Source organism: Lactuca sativa, chromosome 6, assembly GCF_002870075.4.
Source record: "Lactuca sativa cultivar Salinas chromosome 6, Lsat_Salinas_v11, whole genome shotgun sequence".
NCBI classification, from domain to species: domain Eukaryota; kingdom Viridiplantae; phylum Streptophyta; class Magnoliopsida; order Asterales; family Asteraceae; genus Lactuca; species Lactuca sativa.
The window spans coordinates 112,931,898-112,949,791 of NC_056628.2; the positions used below are offsets into that span (position 1 = coordinate 112,931,898).

Here is a 17,894-nt window from a genome sequence, read left to right on the forward strand (position 1 = left end):
CTTCCAATGGCTTCCTGAGGTCAGATCTGATGCTCTACTCGATAGATCTATCCTTTCTAGTCCTAATAATCACGTAAAGTTCGAAGCTTGATGCCCATGCAAAGGCTCCAAGGTTCTATTTGAAGAAATGACCTCTAATATGACATCCTAAGTTCATATTCACCATCAATCCACATAAAGCTCAAAGGAGTAAGGTCTCTGGACCTCTATGGATCCAGATTCAGACCATAATACGAAAAGGAACCATATACTCAATCAAAACCATCTACCAAAGGGTCTAGAAAACCCTAACTCTATAAACAATCACCAAAACAAAAGATGGATCGATATTATACCTCAAATAAGCCCTCCTGAGCTCAAAATTCCTCCAAAAAGTATCTCCTTCAGCCTTCTCTTGATCTTGATCACCTTCTTCTTGCTAAACCAATGATAGAAAGATCAAATATGGCCTTTCCTCATCACAAACGATTTAGCTCACTTAGGGTTTCTCTCAAGGGACTGGTAGCCGCAATGGGAGGCTATGAGTGCTCTTAAATAGGCTCCAAAACCTGGGAATTAGGGTTTCATTAAACAGCGCGGACTCGCCGAGTCCGGTCATTAATCCGGATGAGAATTCGCGACCCTACTCGACGAGTCTAAGCACCAACTCGCCGAGTCGCTCCACAAATTCCAAAATAAATGAATAACAATAATATACCTGGGAATCCGGATGTTACAGTGTTGGACTATTGTGATGATAGTGATGATAGGTATAAGATGATGGTGATCTAGCTAGTTATCCCTTTAATTCAATTATCCCATTTGAATTCTCCAATTTAAAATTTGATCCTCTAAAGTATTACTTATGGCATATGTTTTTCGATCGAGCTACTGAAGAAGTCGTACATACCAAAACCCAATTAGGTCTTGTAACATGATTTGTTCTTTTCCATATTCATTATCCATGTATCTCAACATAACAGTTGACGACGACAACAAATTTAGTTCCAAATGCATGTATTTGGTGGGGCGACAACACCTAGATCATGCCCTCCCAATCTCCTCCACCCTCTTTCATCTCTTTCTCCCTTTAAAACTCTAATTTTCCGATAAAAATCATATCAAGAATACTGGTAGAGGTAGTGATGATGAGGATTGGGTTACAACCCGGTCTGAGCAAACCTAAAGGGAGGGAGAAGTGGCGATGAGGGTGGATCCTAAACCATGGCTCCCTCAATCATCATGAACCAAGGCTTCCTGAATCAGAGATGGCAATATCGACATTGTTGGGGCTACCGTAATCTTCATCTTGTAAACCGAAGTATCCTTCCGATAGGTGGTCATAGTCCGCCGCTATTTGTTGAACTTGTTTTATTTGAGACTGTTTATTAAGAAATGATGATTAAAATGGTGGTTTTTTTTGTTCATCAATGGAAGGAAGTGGGTGATGTTTTCTTTTTTCTTTTTGGTGTTGTGTGTGTGAGTCTCATATTTATTATTAATAAAACTTTAAATTAAATAAAAAAATAAAAAATATATTAGAAGTAGAAGACGTTTTAGTTTTTCAAATTAAAAAAAAAATACAAGCAAACGTGTTCTTTTGATAAGTTAGAAAATTTTTCCTAGGACCATTTTTATAGTTTTGTCAAAAATCTATTTAATCGTTGAGAACAAAGCATCTCTCGTTTATTCACAGGCGAAGGAACAGGACTAAAAAGGGATGAACGAAGAACAGCGATCTATTCTCCTTCAATCCTCTTCTCGTTTCCCGCCGCCAAAAGGTTTTGTTTTTCTATCAAAATCTTAATTCTCCAATGTCTAAAGCTAACATTCTTCGGTTTTCAATTCCGACTTTGAAGGAACTAAGCTCTCTTATGGCACCGCCGGATTCAGAGCCGACGCATCGATCCTCCAGTCAACAGTATTCAGAATCGGGATTCTGGCGGCATTGCGGTCTTTGAAGACTGGAGGAGCGGTGATCGGGTTGATGATCACTGCTTCACACAACAAAGTCTCTGATAATGGCATCAAAGTCGCTGACCCAAGCGGCGGAATGCTCACTCAAGATTGGGAGCCATTTGCTGATTCTATCGCTAACGCTCCAGATCCTGAAAGTCTCGTCAAGGTTAGAGTTAGAATCTTACACGCAATTGAGGGCAACATGTTTAGGTTAGAGTGTTAAAAAGGGTAAACGCCACCTTTACGGTCCCCACGAACTGGTTCCATGGCCACCATGGACACAGAGCAAGGAAGGAGATGCCTGGGCTTGATCCTTAGACCTCAATTATCGATTCTCACCTTCTCATTGGCAGGACAAACACACGAGGACTGATTAGGTTAGAGTGTTCTAGACGTTCTGGATAGGTTTCCATGGTATATTTGAATTTGATACATGATTGTTTACATGCTTTCTACTAGATTGGCAATAACCATCGAAATAAAAGCCAGTAAGTTAAATTCATTATGTTTTACAGAAGAAGGCCCATGATTGATTTCACCAGTGAATTAAAACTGTTGATATGGTCCTTACTTTTGAGTAGTTAGCCTTTCATTTTTTTTTGGAAGGAATTAGTAGGGAACCATTCGTGTAAGGGATAAATTTATTTGTTCTTGCAACATCCTACTTTCATTTCTTCTTACTATGACATTGTAGTTCCAACATGCTCCTTTTTTATTTTAAAATGTCTACCGAGTTGTAGCATTGTACTTACCATTTTTTCTTATTAAGATATCATTCTTTGAAACACAGTGAAAATTTCTTGAAACAGTTGATAACTGACTTTGCAAAGAAGGAAAACATACCACTTGATGGAGCAAAAGCAGCAGCAACAGTTTTATTGGGAAGAGACACCAGGCCCAGTGGTGAATCGCTTCTCGAAGCTGCAAACAAAGTAAGACACAGGCTCAAATTAAAGTTTGGGTCAAAATCCAGAAAATCAGGTTTAAGTTTAATGGTCAATAATAATAATCATAGCTTAATGAATCGGGAACTTTAGTCTAAACCTTTGTGCTTTTTTAATACTGATCTCTAAATTGGGTAACAAGAAAAATGGATTTTTTTAAAAACAGTCAAAAATAAATTTAATGATTTAACCAAGGGAAATACATTATTAGTGTGTAAATCAATCACAAGATGAAACATGTGACATAATTCAATCCCTTCAGATTCTAATTCCTTCCTAAAACATTATTCTTGGATCCAAAGTAACATCCCATTAGTGTCATTACAAATACATAAGATTTCTTTATTCAAATACTTGAAGAATAGCAATGATAAAGAAGAAAACATGTATTCTCTTGTGGTATCTTATGTTTGATTAATTTACAGGGAATTTGTTGTGTAGTGGGAGCTGTTGCAATTGATATGGGGATTGTAACAACTCCAGAATTGCATTGGATGGTTCGTGCCAGAAACAAGGGTCTGAAAGCAACCGAGCTTCATTATTTTGATCAACTTTCCACCTCTTTTAGGTTGCTTCTTACTTCTTATTGGCAATGACATATAGAAAAATTCAATATTCTATTTTTATTTGCTTCTATTAATCTTTGATTCTAGAATTAAATGTGCATATATGCAACAAAGTGGTTTTCTACACAAAATATGCTTTTCAATCACAACCAAAAGAAGCACTATTTAACATTTTATTACTAACTTGTATAACCCTTTTGATAAATCGCTGCATAATTTGTGTAGGTAAAAAAATAAAATATTGTTGCATAAATTGGTAAAAAGAGAGAAACATTGTTTGCATAAATTAATAAGATAAAACAAAGTTGCATAACTGGAAGGAACCATGGTTGCATAATTTGGTTTGGTAAAAATAAAACATTGTTGTTTAAATTGGAACAAAGAGTGAAACATTGTTGCATATATATATATATATATATATATATATATATATATATATATATATATATATATATATATATATATATATAGACACACACACACACACAACGTACCTTTATATATATATTTTTTAAATCTATTAAATTATAGCAGTAAAAATTGTTTTGTATATTTTCAACTAACATTCCTATAATTTGGTAAATTTTGAAGCGCATGCTTTTATAGGAGGAAAAGAAATTGGATGCTATAATAAACAACTAATAGAAATTTATTATTGTTTCTTGCATTTAATTTGATAGACAAATATAGTATAAGATATCTAATTATGAGAGTGTAAATAAATTATATATTAATATCCTACTATCGACCAACATTTAGTGACTATGGATTCTTTTTTTTTTTTTTTTTTTGTCATAAAGGCGTATTAGATACAAATGTAAAAATGTTGAAGGAGTTGAGAAATGTGGACACATTGAATAGTTAGATGACAGATTTCAACATAAACTCTAAATATTATATGGAAGGAAATGTGCATTTAACCCTTAATTTGATTACATTACATTAGATGCTTGATAGATTTGATACCCGAGAAGAGCAGAGATAATCATCATCCAATTGGGAAATTGGTTGTTGATTGCTCAAATGGAGTGGGTGGGGAGAAGCTTCAAGTTTTGAAAGAAAAGTTGAATGCTTTTTTGCATTTAGAGATTCGTAATTCAGGTAATTCAGGTATACTAAATGAAGGAGTTGGTGCTGATTATGTACAGAAAGAGAAAGTTGCTCCTCAAGGCTTTTTTGGTCATTCAGATGTTGGGATAAGGTGACTCATCTTTCTTTTCTTAATTGCCAAATGACTGAAATACCCTTCCTAAAAGAGAAACTCTTCTGCACTTTCCTTTGTGCTTTTTCACATTCATTCCATTGGAATTGAATTTTGTTGCAATTCAGAAAATTCTACTGTTGAAGGAATTCAAATTTCCTTTCCTAAAAGTGATGAAACTCAATTCCAATCCTCCATCATTTGTGTAAATGATTGAATTACCCTTTCTAAAACCCAAAATTTTATATTGCTATTTCATGTAAAGTAATTTTTATATCTTGTAGAAAGTTCGTGCTTGTAAAAAAACAAGTTAGTCATATTTTATAGATGGTAAATTCGATTTATTTACTTCTTAATAAGTTGATTGTGATTATATTTTCTGTAAAGTAAATTTTATATCTTATAAGAACTCAGTATTTGCAAAAGAAATAAATATTATTAACGCTTTTTTTTTTAAAGTCTTAAATACGCTTTGGGTAATTATATCTAATTTGTTCCTGAATAGTCTTGGTTTATTGAATAATTATGTTTGACTCTATAATAGTTATAGAAAAGTTTCGTGAACAAGAAATTAATAAAAGAGGAATTCAAATATTTTTACAAATATTTATAATCTGTTTTCAAATATGTATTTTATAAAAACAAACACAAGTTGTACAAAAGATCAATAAATGTCAGTTGTTGTTGAAAATTTAGATAAGTTGATTTTGATTATATATTCTGTAAAATAAATCATATATTTTATAAAACTGTGTATTTGCAAATGAAATATATCTTATACCAAATTTTTGGTCATAAATAGGCTTTCATCATTTATATCAAATTTGATTTCAAATAGTGGTGTGTTATCGGGTAATTATGTCTAACTATTAGTATCTCTAAAAGATTTCCATGTAGAACAAATTAATAGGAAGGTTTTCAAATATTTTCATGAATATATTAATTTATTTTCAAATAAAAAAAAAAAAAAACTATAATTCACAAAAAGTCAGTAAATCAGAATTTCATGATTTGTCATTATTTACATTCTAAATTCTTTAAAAATTTTGTAACCGAAAACATAATAATAATAATAATAATAATAATAATAATAATAATAATAATAATAATAATAATAATATACAACGGAACAAAATGAAATTCCATTCGATTTTCCGCATAACTAATTTAAATTTAAAATCCTCTCAATTCCAATCCTTTCGAGAACTTGAATGGTTGTAGTGAGTGTTTCAGGTGTGCAAGTCTAGATGGAGATGCGGATCGGTTTGTATACTTTACACTCACATCAAATGGAGACAACAAAATCAACCTAGTCGATGGAGACAAAATTTTATCCTTGTTTGCTTTATTTATCAAACAGCAATTAAGTATCCTCAATGAAGATGTTGGTGTTGGTGTTGTACAAACGGCTTATGCTAATGGTGCATCCACTAAATACCTAAACGACTTGGGACTAAAAGTCGTATTTACCCCCACGGGAGTGAAGTATTTACATGGAAAAGCGGAAGAATATGATATTGGTATCTATTTCGAAGCAAATGGTCATGGAACAGTTTTATTCTCGGATCATTTATTAAGTTGGTTAGATGGTATAAAAAATGAGCCTTGTTCAGGTACTTCCAATCCTTATCATCCAATGGAAAATAGCCCTAGAAACCTTGTGTGTAAGGACAAAAAATGCTGATTTTGCAACTAATTTGATAGATTTGTTTTGTTTTGTTTTGTTTTTTAAAAGGTTTAGAGAAGCAGAATGCTGCCAAGAGGTTACTGGCAGTGGCTAATCTGATGAATCAGGCTGTTGGTGATGCCCTGAGTGGGTTGCTTTTAGTTGAAGCCATCTTACAACATATGGGATGGTCAGTTGATAAATGGAATGAACTTTATCATGATCTGCCAAGCAGACAACTTAAGGTCGCTCACTTCAACTTTTTTTTTTTTTTTTTTTTTTTTTTTTTTTTTTTTTTTAATGATAAACACGAGAAGATGAGAGTCGTGGCAATTTTTGTCCCATTTAAGTCCTAGTACAAAAGTATAACAAAAAAAGAAAAAAGAAATCTTTAGATGTCCTGATAGAAGCCACCTGGCACATGTGTGCTTCATGTCTTTGTTTAACGATGAGTTGCAAATGGCGGCAGGTAAAAGTTGCAGATAGAAGTGCTGTGGTAACCACTAATGCAGAAACCAGTGTTGAGAAGCCACCTGGCCTTCAAGAAGCTATCACTGCATTAACCGGTAACTTTTATACAAATATTCTCGCATACTTGCCCTAATAATAATAATATTAAGAATTAAATTGTTGTGTGCAGCTAAATACCCACAAGGTAGATGTTTTGTACGGCCATCAGGAACAGAAGATGTTGTGAGAGTTTATGCAGAAGCGAAAACACAGGAGGAGGCAGACGAGCTTGCTGATTCTGTAGCAAAAATTGTTCAACAGTTTCTTGGGTGAAGAAGAAGCTCTCACTTCATAGCCTAACAAGTTTCTTTTATGTCTTTTTGCACCCAATCATGACAGGACAAGACATAACAGAACAAGAACATGATAGCCATTGGTTTATATCGGACAAGAATACAGTATGTGTGAATGGGATTAAAAAAGAATACAATTTTTTGTTTTTGTAACAATCTTAAAGTCAAACCTTTTTTTGTGTCAACTTGGAATTTACATGGACGATTTTATGAATTTGACCGTTTCCAAAATAATAACTTTTATGGTTATTTGCATGTGATCTAACATTACTAAATTACATCTTATAGCTATCGTAAACATCCTTTTTCTTACAAACAAAACATCGGATGTAAAGGAACTGTCGAATAATAATTTGTATGGTTATTTGCATGTGATCTAACATTACTAAATTACATCTTATAGCTATCGTAAACATCCTTTTTCTTACAAACAAAACATCGGATGTAAAAGGAACATTACGGTTTATAAGAATTGTCTCTTAGAAAAAAAGATATGGGGGTGTTTTATAAACCCTTCCACTTCTTGTATATGAAATTGAGTGTTGGATTGTGGCTTCAACGTATCACTTTTGAGAAGAAAAGAAAGAAATGGGGGCATCTATGGAAAATTTCATATGAAAAAGAAACGCAAGGGGTCATTTGATAGTTGATGGCTAGGTTAGAAGCTGATCGAGTATGATGTTTGACTATTTCTCTGAATGACCGTGTTGGATGATGAAAAATAACCATATTACCCTTATGTTGTCTTTTGTGCCGGATAAAATAATTATAAAAATACAATCTGTCACATAAAATACAAATTAAACATAGATAATTCAAAATCCAAATACAATTTGTCATATAAAATCCAAACGCAAATTGTCACGTAAAATCAAAAAGTACATAATGATTTGCATACAAATTTAGCGTTAACCATTTGAAAGTAACTGATTAACAATCTGGTCACACAAGTGGTTATATAGTCAATGGCTTCTGAACCCATTCTATCTTAAATTTTTTGGCTCTCACTTCATCCATCTTGCACGTCAGGAGTAACCATAGTATTTTGTTCAAAGTTCGTAAATAAGTCATCTTGAATATTGAATTTGCTTATAAAATTATGGACCACTAAACAAGCAATAACTATATCTCTTTACACTGGAAAATGATAAGGAGCCATTTGTTTTAAGGATGCGAATCTCGCACATGAGCTTCCTTTTAAGCCACTACCCTCTCAATTATTAGTTGTTAGTTCGTGTATACATGTTTCAAAAAAACTTTTGTCCACACTCCAACTTCCAAATAAATCAGCCAACTTAACACACATGTCCAACATAAATCAAGCATAAATCTTATTTCCTACCAAGATCATACAAGCTTGCAACAATTTCTGATTTCATAACAAAATTCAATCAAGTTCAGATTTCATACCAACATTTGAACAAGTTACGATATCATACTAAGATCATACAAGCTTTCAATAATTTCTGATTTCATACATATACAAATTCTAATTTCAACAATTTATAATTTCATACACATACAAATTCTGATTTCAACAATATTTCCAATTTCTTATTTCAACAATTTTTGATATCATACACATACAAATTCCGATTTCAACAATTTCCAATTTTTGATTTCAATAAGTTTTGATTTCATACACATATAAATTCTGATTTCAACAATTCCTTATTTCTGATTTCAACAAAATCTGATATCATACACATACAAATTCCGATTTCATAAACATATAATCTGATTTTATACACATAAATTCAGATTTCATGCACATAAAATTTCTATTGTGCGGACGTGTGGACACGACTATTTTGTGAGAATGATAAAGAAAATATGTTGTTTGGTGATGTGAATACGTTTAATCTTACATAATTATTGTCGTTATCATACATTCTAACTAATTAAATCGTCTATAAGGTTATTATAATTTTTTTTTATTATTCTCATTCTATTAGAATGTTTATTGAATCGTATTCTGTAAGAATTAAAATGAATAAAAAAGCGATGCGTGAGAAAAAAAAATGAATAAGAATTAATGAGAGGCCAACACAAATAATAACCCTAAATATTACACACTAAAATAGTGTATAGTGGTAAAGGGATCGAATCCACGGAGATCGGTTCAATTTATAACTCTATGAAAAATCTCTTTGTAAAAATACTTGTAAAATGACAATAAAAATAAAATGGGGGGGGGGGGGGGGGTTTGGTGTTTTGAAATACTTGAAACAAACTAGAATTAACTATGATTTAAATAGACAAATGCAACAAAAATAATAGTTTGATGTAAAATCAATAAGGGAGAGATGGTTGACTTAAAGTTTCCTCACTTTGACTTTTGATGAACATATCATTAGAATCCAATGGTGCAATACTTTGATTTAAATCCTTAATTTGGCTATAGTAATCCAAGGAGCTTGAGATTACCTAGACTTTTCTTAATTGTTGAAATGGCTAGAGAAGCTCATAACAATTTCCTTAGTCAAAGTCACTAATTCCAAATAGCATGTAATTAGTGAAAGTCAACTAGCATTAAGAACCAAAAAGTCACCAAATCCAAGAGGGGTCAAATGCTTTCACCACCATGTTGGAGGAAATGTTTTTATGATTGTGTGAAGCAAAAACAACACAAAAATCATTTGTTGCTTGCTAATTTGAGGATCCTTTACTTAATCAAGAAATTAGCCAACTAATCACCACAAACACATTCAAACTCATGAACTAAAACATACAAGTAGTGATAAGATGTTAAAACACAAAACATTCCCATAAAGATTTAAGAACATGTTCATGGGTTCTTCAACATTCAACAAAAGTTCAAAGGATTAACCAAAAGTCAACCAAGATTAGTTTAGCCAAGCATGGCTAAACCCAAAGAAACAAAGTTAGAGAAAACTGTACCAAACATTAAGCAAGAATCAAGAGGTAAAAATATGATGTTCTTCAAGTGTTCTTGGCCTTCAAAAGTCTTCAAAACTCCAGAGAGAATCTCCAAAAATCGGATGTCTAAGAGTCTCTAAAAGATGGGCACCAACCTTCCTCAAATAGCCTTCCAAATGGATTTCCGAAATTGCCCCTGCAGGAGGTTGCGCGACCCGCGTGCTGTTGCGCGGGTAGGCTGCGCGGGTGGTCCCTGAATGTAGCATCTTTGAGGTTTTGGGCCTCCATAGCTTAGCCCACTTGGCCCAGTGCGAGCCCAATCAGCTCCTAGCCCATTTTTCTTCAAGTTTTCTTCAATTTAAGCCCAATTTGGCTTCTCCAAATGATTCATAGCTCGTAAACTCGCCCGATTAATAATCTATGCATGCTTGAATACACTCCCGCATCTTGCAAATTTAAATGTTTATTTCTCTCCAAGCCTTCAAATAATCATCAAGATCACTCCATGCATCATCTCCACTACCCATCAAGCCCAAAATCCTCGACGTCCTCTTATTCTAATTGCTTTCCATACGTCCCGAACATTCCCTCTCCACTAGTCTCCATGAAATCTGCAATAAAGCTCACAAAACTGGAAAGTACCCGAAATTGGCCATAAAATAACAAAAAGAAAAATATGCATGGAAATTATCTAAATTATGAATGAAATATGTTAAAATAAACTATAAAAAGAAGTAAATAAAATGAACTATCAAATCACCCCAAGCTTAAACCTTACTTGTCCTCAAGTAAGACAAGACTAAAATGAACTCAGGATGAACTATCCTAAGAAAATAAAAAGAATTGATAGAACCGTAGAACCTGATCACCGTTAGTCAACATGGTCTGAATTGATCTTGCTATTACCTCACAAATTTTTCATCCGATGACAATGGAACCATAAACCACAGCCAGGACAACTCCTTTAGGTGAGTAAGGAGGGATGAGCAGTCGCAGCCTCAATGGAACATGCATACAATGAAGAATATCTGTAGTAGGGAAAAAGCAGTTGGATGGGCTCGGGTGGAGCTCTTCTTTAAGTGTACACTCTGATCTAACGTTTGCCGGTTTCTCTCATGTGTAACTAGGTTTAATCGCTCGGGCACCGTTGTAGGAATCGGTTCACTTGGTGTTGGCCCAAACCTCCCGTAGTATCCGACTCGACAGTCTCCCTAACATCACCAATTTGCGAAAAACAACTCGATCTATATACAATAAAACATTCCTAAATAAATGAATATCAAACGTCGGGTGACCAAAATGTCGGAAGATTTAGTTCAATAATTGAACCGGCCACCCTTCTTAGATTTCTGCAGCTGGGAATTTGTCTGCCCCTTTTTTTTTTTTTGGGTACTTGAAGGTAATGTAATAACAACCCTTTGACTCAAAATTTGGTTCCTAAAGTGTGTAAGTGGAACCGAAAGGGTAGTAATATAATCCGAATGGTCTAAGCGAGAAAATGACCATGTTTGGAGCATAAAGATATAATGTAAGCTCCTTTTCAAATTTGTGAATTTTTTTTTTCTTTTTTTTTTCAAAAATAAAGAAAATGTCCACATGCGGACTAAAAGACTTCTCTAAAATCCTAAGAAAACCGCAAAAAGATATGGTGATGTAAAGAGACCGGATATGGATTCTACTCGGGGACAAGCACTAGTGCTTCATCCTAACGGTTCAAACATGATCAAGTGTGATCCTCTCGGCGGTAGTGACCGCAAGGCTAAGACATCCATTGCTATAGTATATCCTACAGTCATTAGTATTGTATGCATAATTCTTCATGAAAACTACCTGTCCATGATCACTTACCCCTTTAAGCTACCAACATCTGATCCCAAGTATGAGATCCCAAACTGCAGCTAATGGTCTCAGTTCGATGGGTGAGGTAACAACAAGATCCTGGACCAATAATGATACAATAACTGTGAACCTATTCCATGGCATCCAGGGGGTGAGAATAAACGGACAACAAAAATGCATGAATGTTAATGCCTAAGCTAAATGTTATGCAAAAATATAAAAGGTGAAAAAGAAGAAAATAAAATCTTTTTGGAATTTTAAAAAAATAAAAAAATGAATGAAAATTAGCTTAAAACTAAAATGTTATGCAACCTAGTTAAAATGCATGAAAAAATAGAAATAAAATAAAAGATAAGGGATATGCCCCACCCCAAGCTTAAGAACAAGCATTGTCCTCAATGCTTAAGGAAAGGGCGGAAAGGACCTAAATCGGGGGATTGGATGACGGGAGATGTTTGTGGCGGTGGTTTCGTGAAATTACGACCAGTAGAACTCCGACAATCTTGAATTTTCCGGTGAGGTGGGTGCTGGAAGGTTATATGAGAGGAATGGAGTGGGAGGTCAAGATGATTAAATGAGGGAGAAGGGAAGCTGAACATTTTAATCTATGGGTCAAAAAGGGTCAATTTCGGTCAATGTTGGTCAAGAAAAGTCAAAAGGTCAACTCATTAAAACCTTTGGTCAACACTTGGTCAAATAATAGCCAAAAATAGCCCAAATTGCCCAGCACAGTGCGCGGGTCGCGCAGTGTAGCATGCGGGTCGCGCAGACCTTGCAGTTAAGTCTTGGGCCAATGTCGCTTCATCACACCTGGCCGCGCAACCCACCCGCGCAACAGCACGCGGGTCGCGCAACCTCCTGATCCTGATCTTCATTTTTGCTTCATTTTTCTTCGTTTTTCATCCGTTCTTGCTTTGGAAGGCCCCAAACACCTAGAAACTCTTGATTTCTTCAAAAACAACTCTTTTGAATCCCAAAAGCATCTTCAAAACTCATTTATTGAAATTAAAAACACGAAAACACAATGCGTTCCAAAAATGCCATTCTTTAACGTCTTTGGCGAGACGCCTCCAAACTTCACTTTAACACTTTGGGGCGTCCAAAGGGACGACATCTTGGACATTTGAATCAAAACCTTCATTGAATGGCTTCAATCGATGTCCATTAACCTTGCAAATTTGCCCCATGTCTACATTTTTTTAATTTCCACACCTCCATTGAGATTCTTTTCTTGTATTTGACTTTCTTTTTACGGGAGAACCATATCGGACTTAGTCCTTTGATAATAGCAATCATCCAACCATATTCTTTCTTGTACATGTTCAGTAAGGTGACCAACTCTTCCCTCTTTGACATGGTGGTTGAGTAGGTGACCGGTTGGGCATCTTCTTTCTCGGGATAGGTAACCTTTGAAGAGTCCGATAAATTTATCGCTTCCAGCTCTTGTGGTTGGTCTACCAATGGAGTTAGTTTCTCAATGGTAGTGGGTGGCTCAACCTCTCTTTCATTAACCCATATCACTTCCTCTATAGTTTCATTGTCAGCTTTTTCAATTTCTTCTTCTTTTTTAACAACCTCTTCCACTTCTACTTCTTCTTCCTCTTCTTCATATAACACTCTTGGGCCATCAAAAGTTTTCTCATCTTTCAAAGAAATGCAACATGTGTTATGACATGGGCTCTCTTCATATGGTAATTTATGTTGAGATTCCACCATACTCAATGATTGAGAAATTTGTGTTATTTGTTGCTCTAAGCTTTTGAGGCTAGCTTGAGTTGTTTCCTGGAAAATTTGGGTAGAAGTGGCAATGCTTTTCACAATGTCCTCTAAGGACATGCTTGGCGCTTCAGTTTGTTGAGGAGGATAAGGATAGGGTTCTTGGAACAGTGGAGTTGGTTGGTATTGGTTATTTCCCCATGTTTGGTATGGGTTTTGGTAATGGTTATTTCCCCAAACTTGGTTGTTGTCCCACCATTGATTATGTTGAGGCTGATCATAACTCCATTGGTTTGACCGGTAGTAGCTTCCTTTCTCTTGCACTTCTTCCCATTCTCCTTGTAAATATGGACACATGTCGGAATGATGTCCATTTTGGGCGCAAAAATCACAAAGAAGAGGTGTGGGCTGCACACTTTGGTTACTTTCAATCATCATAACTAACTGAGCTAGCTCAGAAAGTTGGTCTTCGGTGCAAGGAGTGTTCATTTCCAAATCATACTTTTTTTTAATTTAGGGGTTTTAAATTAGATTACCTGCACAATGAGATGTAGGCATAGAGAAACAAACTGATTAAATCAAAACCAATCCCCGGCAACGGCGCCAAAAATTTGGTGGTTGTCGAGGCCAACACAAATAATAACCCTAAATATTACACACTAAAATAGTGTATAGTGGTAAAGGGATCGAATCCACGGAGATCGGTTCAATTTATAACTCTATGAAAAATCTCTTTGTAAAAATACTTGTAAAATGACAATAAAAATAAAATGGGGGGGGGGGGGGGTTTGGTGTTTTGAAATACTTGAAACAAACTAGAATTAACTATGATTTAAATAGACAAATGCAACAAAAATAATAGTTTGATGTAAAATCAATAAGGGAGAGATGGTTGACTTAAAGTTTCCTCACTTTGACTTTTGATGAACATATCATTAGAATCCAATGGTGCAATACTTTGATTTAAATCCTTAATTTGGCTATAGTAATCCAAGGAGCTTGAGATTACCTAGACTTTTCTTAATTGTTGAAATGGCTAGAGAAGCTCATAACAATTTCCTTAGTCAAAGTCACTAATTCCAAATAGCATGTAATTAGTGAAAGTCAACTAGCATTAAGAACCAAAAAGTCACCAAATCCAAGAGGGGTCAAATGCTTTCACCACCATGTTGGAGGAAATGTTTTTATGATTGTGTGAAGCAAAAACAACACAAAAATCATTTGTTTCTTGCTAATTTGAGGATCCTTTACTTAATCAAGAAATTAGCCAACTAATCACCACAAACACATTCAAACTCATGAACTAAAACATACAAGTAGTGATAAGATGTTAAAACACAAAACATTCCCATAAAGATTTAAGAACATGTTCATGGGTTCTTCAACATTCAACAAAAGTTCAAAGGATTAACCAAAAGTCAACCAAGATTAGTTTAGCCAAGCATGGCTAAACCCAAAGAAACAAAGTTAGAGAAAACTGTACCAAACATTAAGCAAGAATCAAGAGGTAAAAATATGATGTTCTTCAAGTGTTCTTGGCCTTCAAAAGTCTTCAAAACTCCAGAGAGAATCTCCAAAAATCGGATGTCTAAGAGTCTCTAAAAGATGGGCACCAACCTTCCTCAAATAGCCTTCCAAATGGATTTCCGAAATTGCCCCTGCAGGAGGTTGCGCGACCCGCGTGCTGTTGCGCGGGTAGGCTGCGCGGGTGGTCCCTGAATGTAGCATCTTTGAGGTTTTGGGCCTCCATAGCTTAGCCCACTTGGCCCAGTGCGAGCCCAATCAGCTCCTAGCCCATTTTTCTTCAAGTTTTCTTCAATTTAAGCCCAATTTGGCTTCTCCAAATGATTCATAGCTCGTAAACTCGCCCGATTAATAATCTATGCATGCTTGAATACACTCCCGCATCTTGCAAATTTAAATGTTTATTTCTCTCCAAGCCTTCAAATAATCATCAAGATCACTCCATGCATCATCTCCACTACTCATCAAGCCCAAAATCCTCGACGTCCTCTTATTCTAATTGCTTTCCATACGTCCCGAACATTCCCTCTCCACTAGTCTCCATGAAATCTGCAATAAAGCTCACAAAACTGGAAAGTACCCGAAATTGGCCATAAAATAACAAAAAGAAAAATATGCATGGAAATTATCTAAATTATGAATGAAATATGTTAAAATAAACTATAAAAAGAAGTAAATAAAATGAACTATCAATGAGAATGCATGAAAATGACGATAGTTGTGTATTATTGAACGTATTCACATTAGCAAACAACCTATTCTTTTAGTAATTCTCATAGAATAACATTGTCCACACATTCGCACAATATTATTGGTGATTTTAGTGTCACCATGTCATTTTAAGTAACTGGAACTAACATGTGAGCTAAGAGGCTTCATAATTTGTACTCTAATATATGTACGAAGTGCACACATGTATAATATCAAATTAGAAGCCGGTTTGACGACTAGTCGGGGGTCCGGGGTTTCCAAAGGGGCAGCGCCCCTAGCGGGGTCCAAGGGGCAGATCCCCTGGCTAGGGTCCAAGGGGCAGCGCCCCAAAACCTCACCGGATTTTACATATGGGAACATAGTGGAAAATTCAATTTCTTGAGGGTGATTATGTAACCCTAAATCCTCATTGAATCCAAATTAACATTACTTGCTTCCAAAGAAACTAATGACGGCCCAACCCTAATGAAACCCTAATCTTGTTTAATATATAAACAGTTCTTCCTCTACAGAAGAGGGTGGCGATCTTAAGCTCACGTTTTCTGTGCCTAGAAACGTAAGTGTTCACTTGGATTATCCTAGGCTGAATTTCTTGTAACCTAGGTGTAACATCCCGAAATATCAAGAGTAGAGTTGAAGGGGTAAAAGAGTAAATTGGGAAAGAGTGACTCGGCGAGTCCATGGATGGACTCGGCGAGTAGAGTTGCGATTTGGTCGCGTGTTAAGTAGCCGACTCGGCGAGTCAATGAGGTGGACTCGGCGAGTAGGCGCTGAGTGGAGAAAACCCTAATTCTCGGGGTTGAGCCATATATAAAGAACATTATGTTTCCTTCCCAGCCTCTTTATCACCCTTGAGTCCCAGAAACCCTAAAGTCGTGGAGAAACCCCATTGTTGAGCAAATTGGAGCTTGGAGAGGTGGTTGTTGAAGAGATCTTAGAGAAGGAGAGGCTTGGAGCAAGGGGCTTTGCTTGGATTCAAGTTTCATTGCAGTTGGGGCGTTCTTTTGAGGTAATATCTCGTCTTTGAGCTGCTATTTCCTTGATGCATCATTTTGGGGGTATTAGAGATTATATATTTGGATGTGTTGGAGTTTAGAGGTTAGATCTGAGGTTGCTACCTCAGATCTGGAATGGAGAAGAGTTGGAATGCATGAAAGTCCCTGTGTTGAGTGTTGGATGAAGCTATCATGTCCCAAACCTTAGCCCTAATGTGCAAATGCATAGATCTCTTTGGATTCACATAAAGTTTGCCACTTTACGTGATGGATGGGTTGTAGGAGGCTAGATCTATGTTTTAGATCAATTGCATGGCCTGGAATGCTTCTGTATGGATTTAGACCGGCGGTACTCGGCGAGTCACATGGGTGGACTCGACGAGTTGCTTGAAGATACGCTGGGACTCGGCGAGTTGGAAGAACAACTCGGCGAGTTGGATGAAGATGGCCTGGAACTCGACGAGTTGTATGAACAACCCGACAGGTAGGTTGAAGATAGCCGTAGACTCGGCGAGTCTTGTCGAAGAATCCCAATATTTCTGGTTGAGTCGAGAATCGGCGAGTCAAGGGATGACTCGGTGAGTTGTGGGCGAGTGGACTCAGAGTTGTTGGACTCGACGAGTCTCGGGGTGACTCGACGAGTTAGGTCGCGGATTAAGGGAAGTTCTGAGTATGGGGACTCGGCGAGTCATCGGGTTGACTCGGCGAGTAGAGTCAGTCAGGGGATGACTTTGACCTTGTCCAAAGGTTGACCAGTTGTCTTTCAGGGGTATTTTGGTAATCAAGGGTATTTATTGAGTGGAGTGTGTTGGTGTTCAGTGGAGGAGTCCGTGTCGGAGCTTGGAGCAGCGGGATCTTATCCTTTCGGCCGGCAGTTTCGAGGTGAGTTATTCTCACTATATCGACAGGGTCTACGGCACCAAGGCCGACCCTTTATCGGATGGAAATCCGGATAGTTGTCTGTTATGGTATTGCTTGATATGGGCCGGAAGGCATGATGATATGGGCCGGAAGGCATTATGATATGGGCCGGAAGGCATTCTATATTATGTGGACCGGAAGGTCATGGCCTGGAAAGGCTATGTGCATAAGTAGTATTTTGGCTGAAACA

The 17,894-nt window shown here is 36.2% G+C and overlaps 1 protein-coding gene across 3 annotated transcripts; it reads left to right on the forward strand.

Moving 5' to 3' along the window:
* The first annotated feature begins 1,604 nt into the window (after positions 1-1,604).
* On the forward strand, positions 1,605-7,332 carry LOC111893360 (phosphoacetylglucosamine mutase). Of its 3 annotated transcripts, none has more exons than XM_052764703.1 (9): positions 1,605-1,760; positions 1,839-2,104; positions 2,748-2,870; positions 3,308-3,450; positions 4,395-4,649; positions 5,871-6,262; positions 6,385-6,560; positions 6,785-6,881; positions 6,956-7,332. In XM_052764703.1, the coding sequence occupies exons 1-9, from the start codon at positions 1,700-1,702 to the stop codon at positions 7,096-7,098; spliced, it is 1,656 nt and encodes a 551-aa protein (XP_052620663.1). In that variant the 5' UTR covers positions 1,605-1,699; the 3' UTR covers positions 7,099-7,332. The 3 variants fall into 3 exon arrangements, with proteins under 3 accessions (XP_052620663.1, XP_052620664.1, XP_052620665.1); XM_052764704.1 differs by having other exon boundaries at positions 5,883-6,262; XM_052764705.1 differs by lacking the exon at positions 1,605-1,760 and having other exon boundaries at positions 1,852-2,104; positions 2,729-2,870.
* Positions 7,333-17,894: the final 10,562 nt, after the last annotated feature.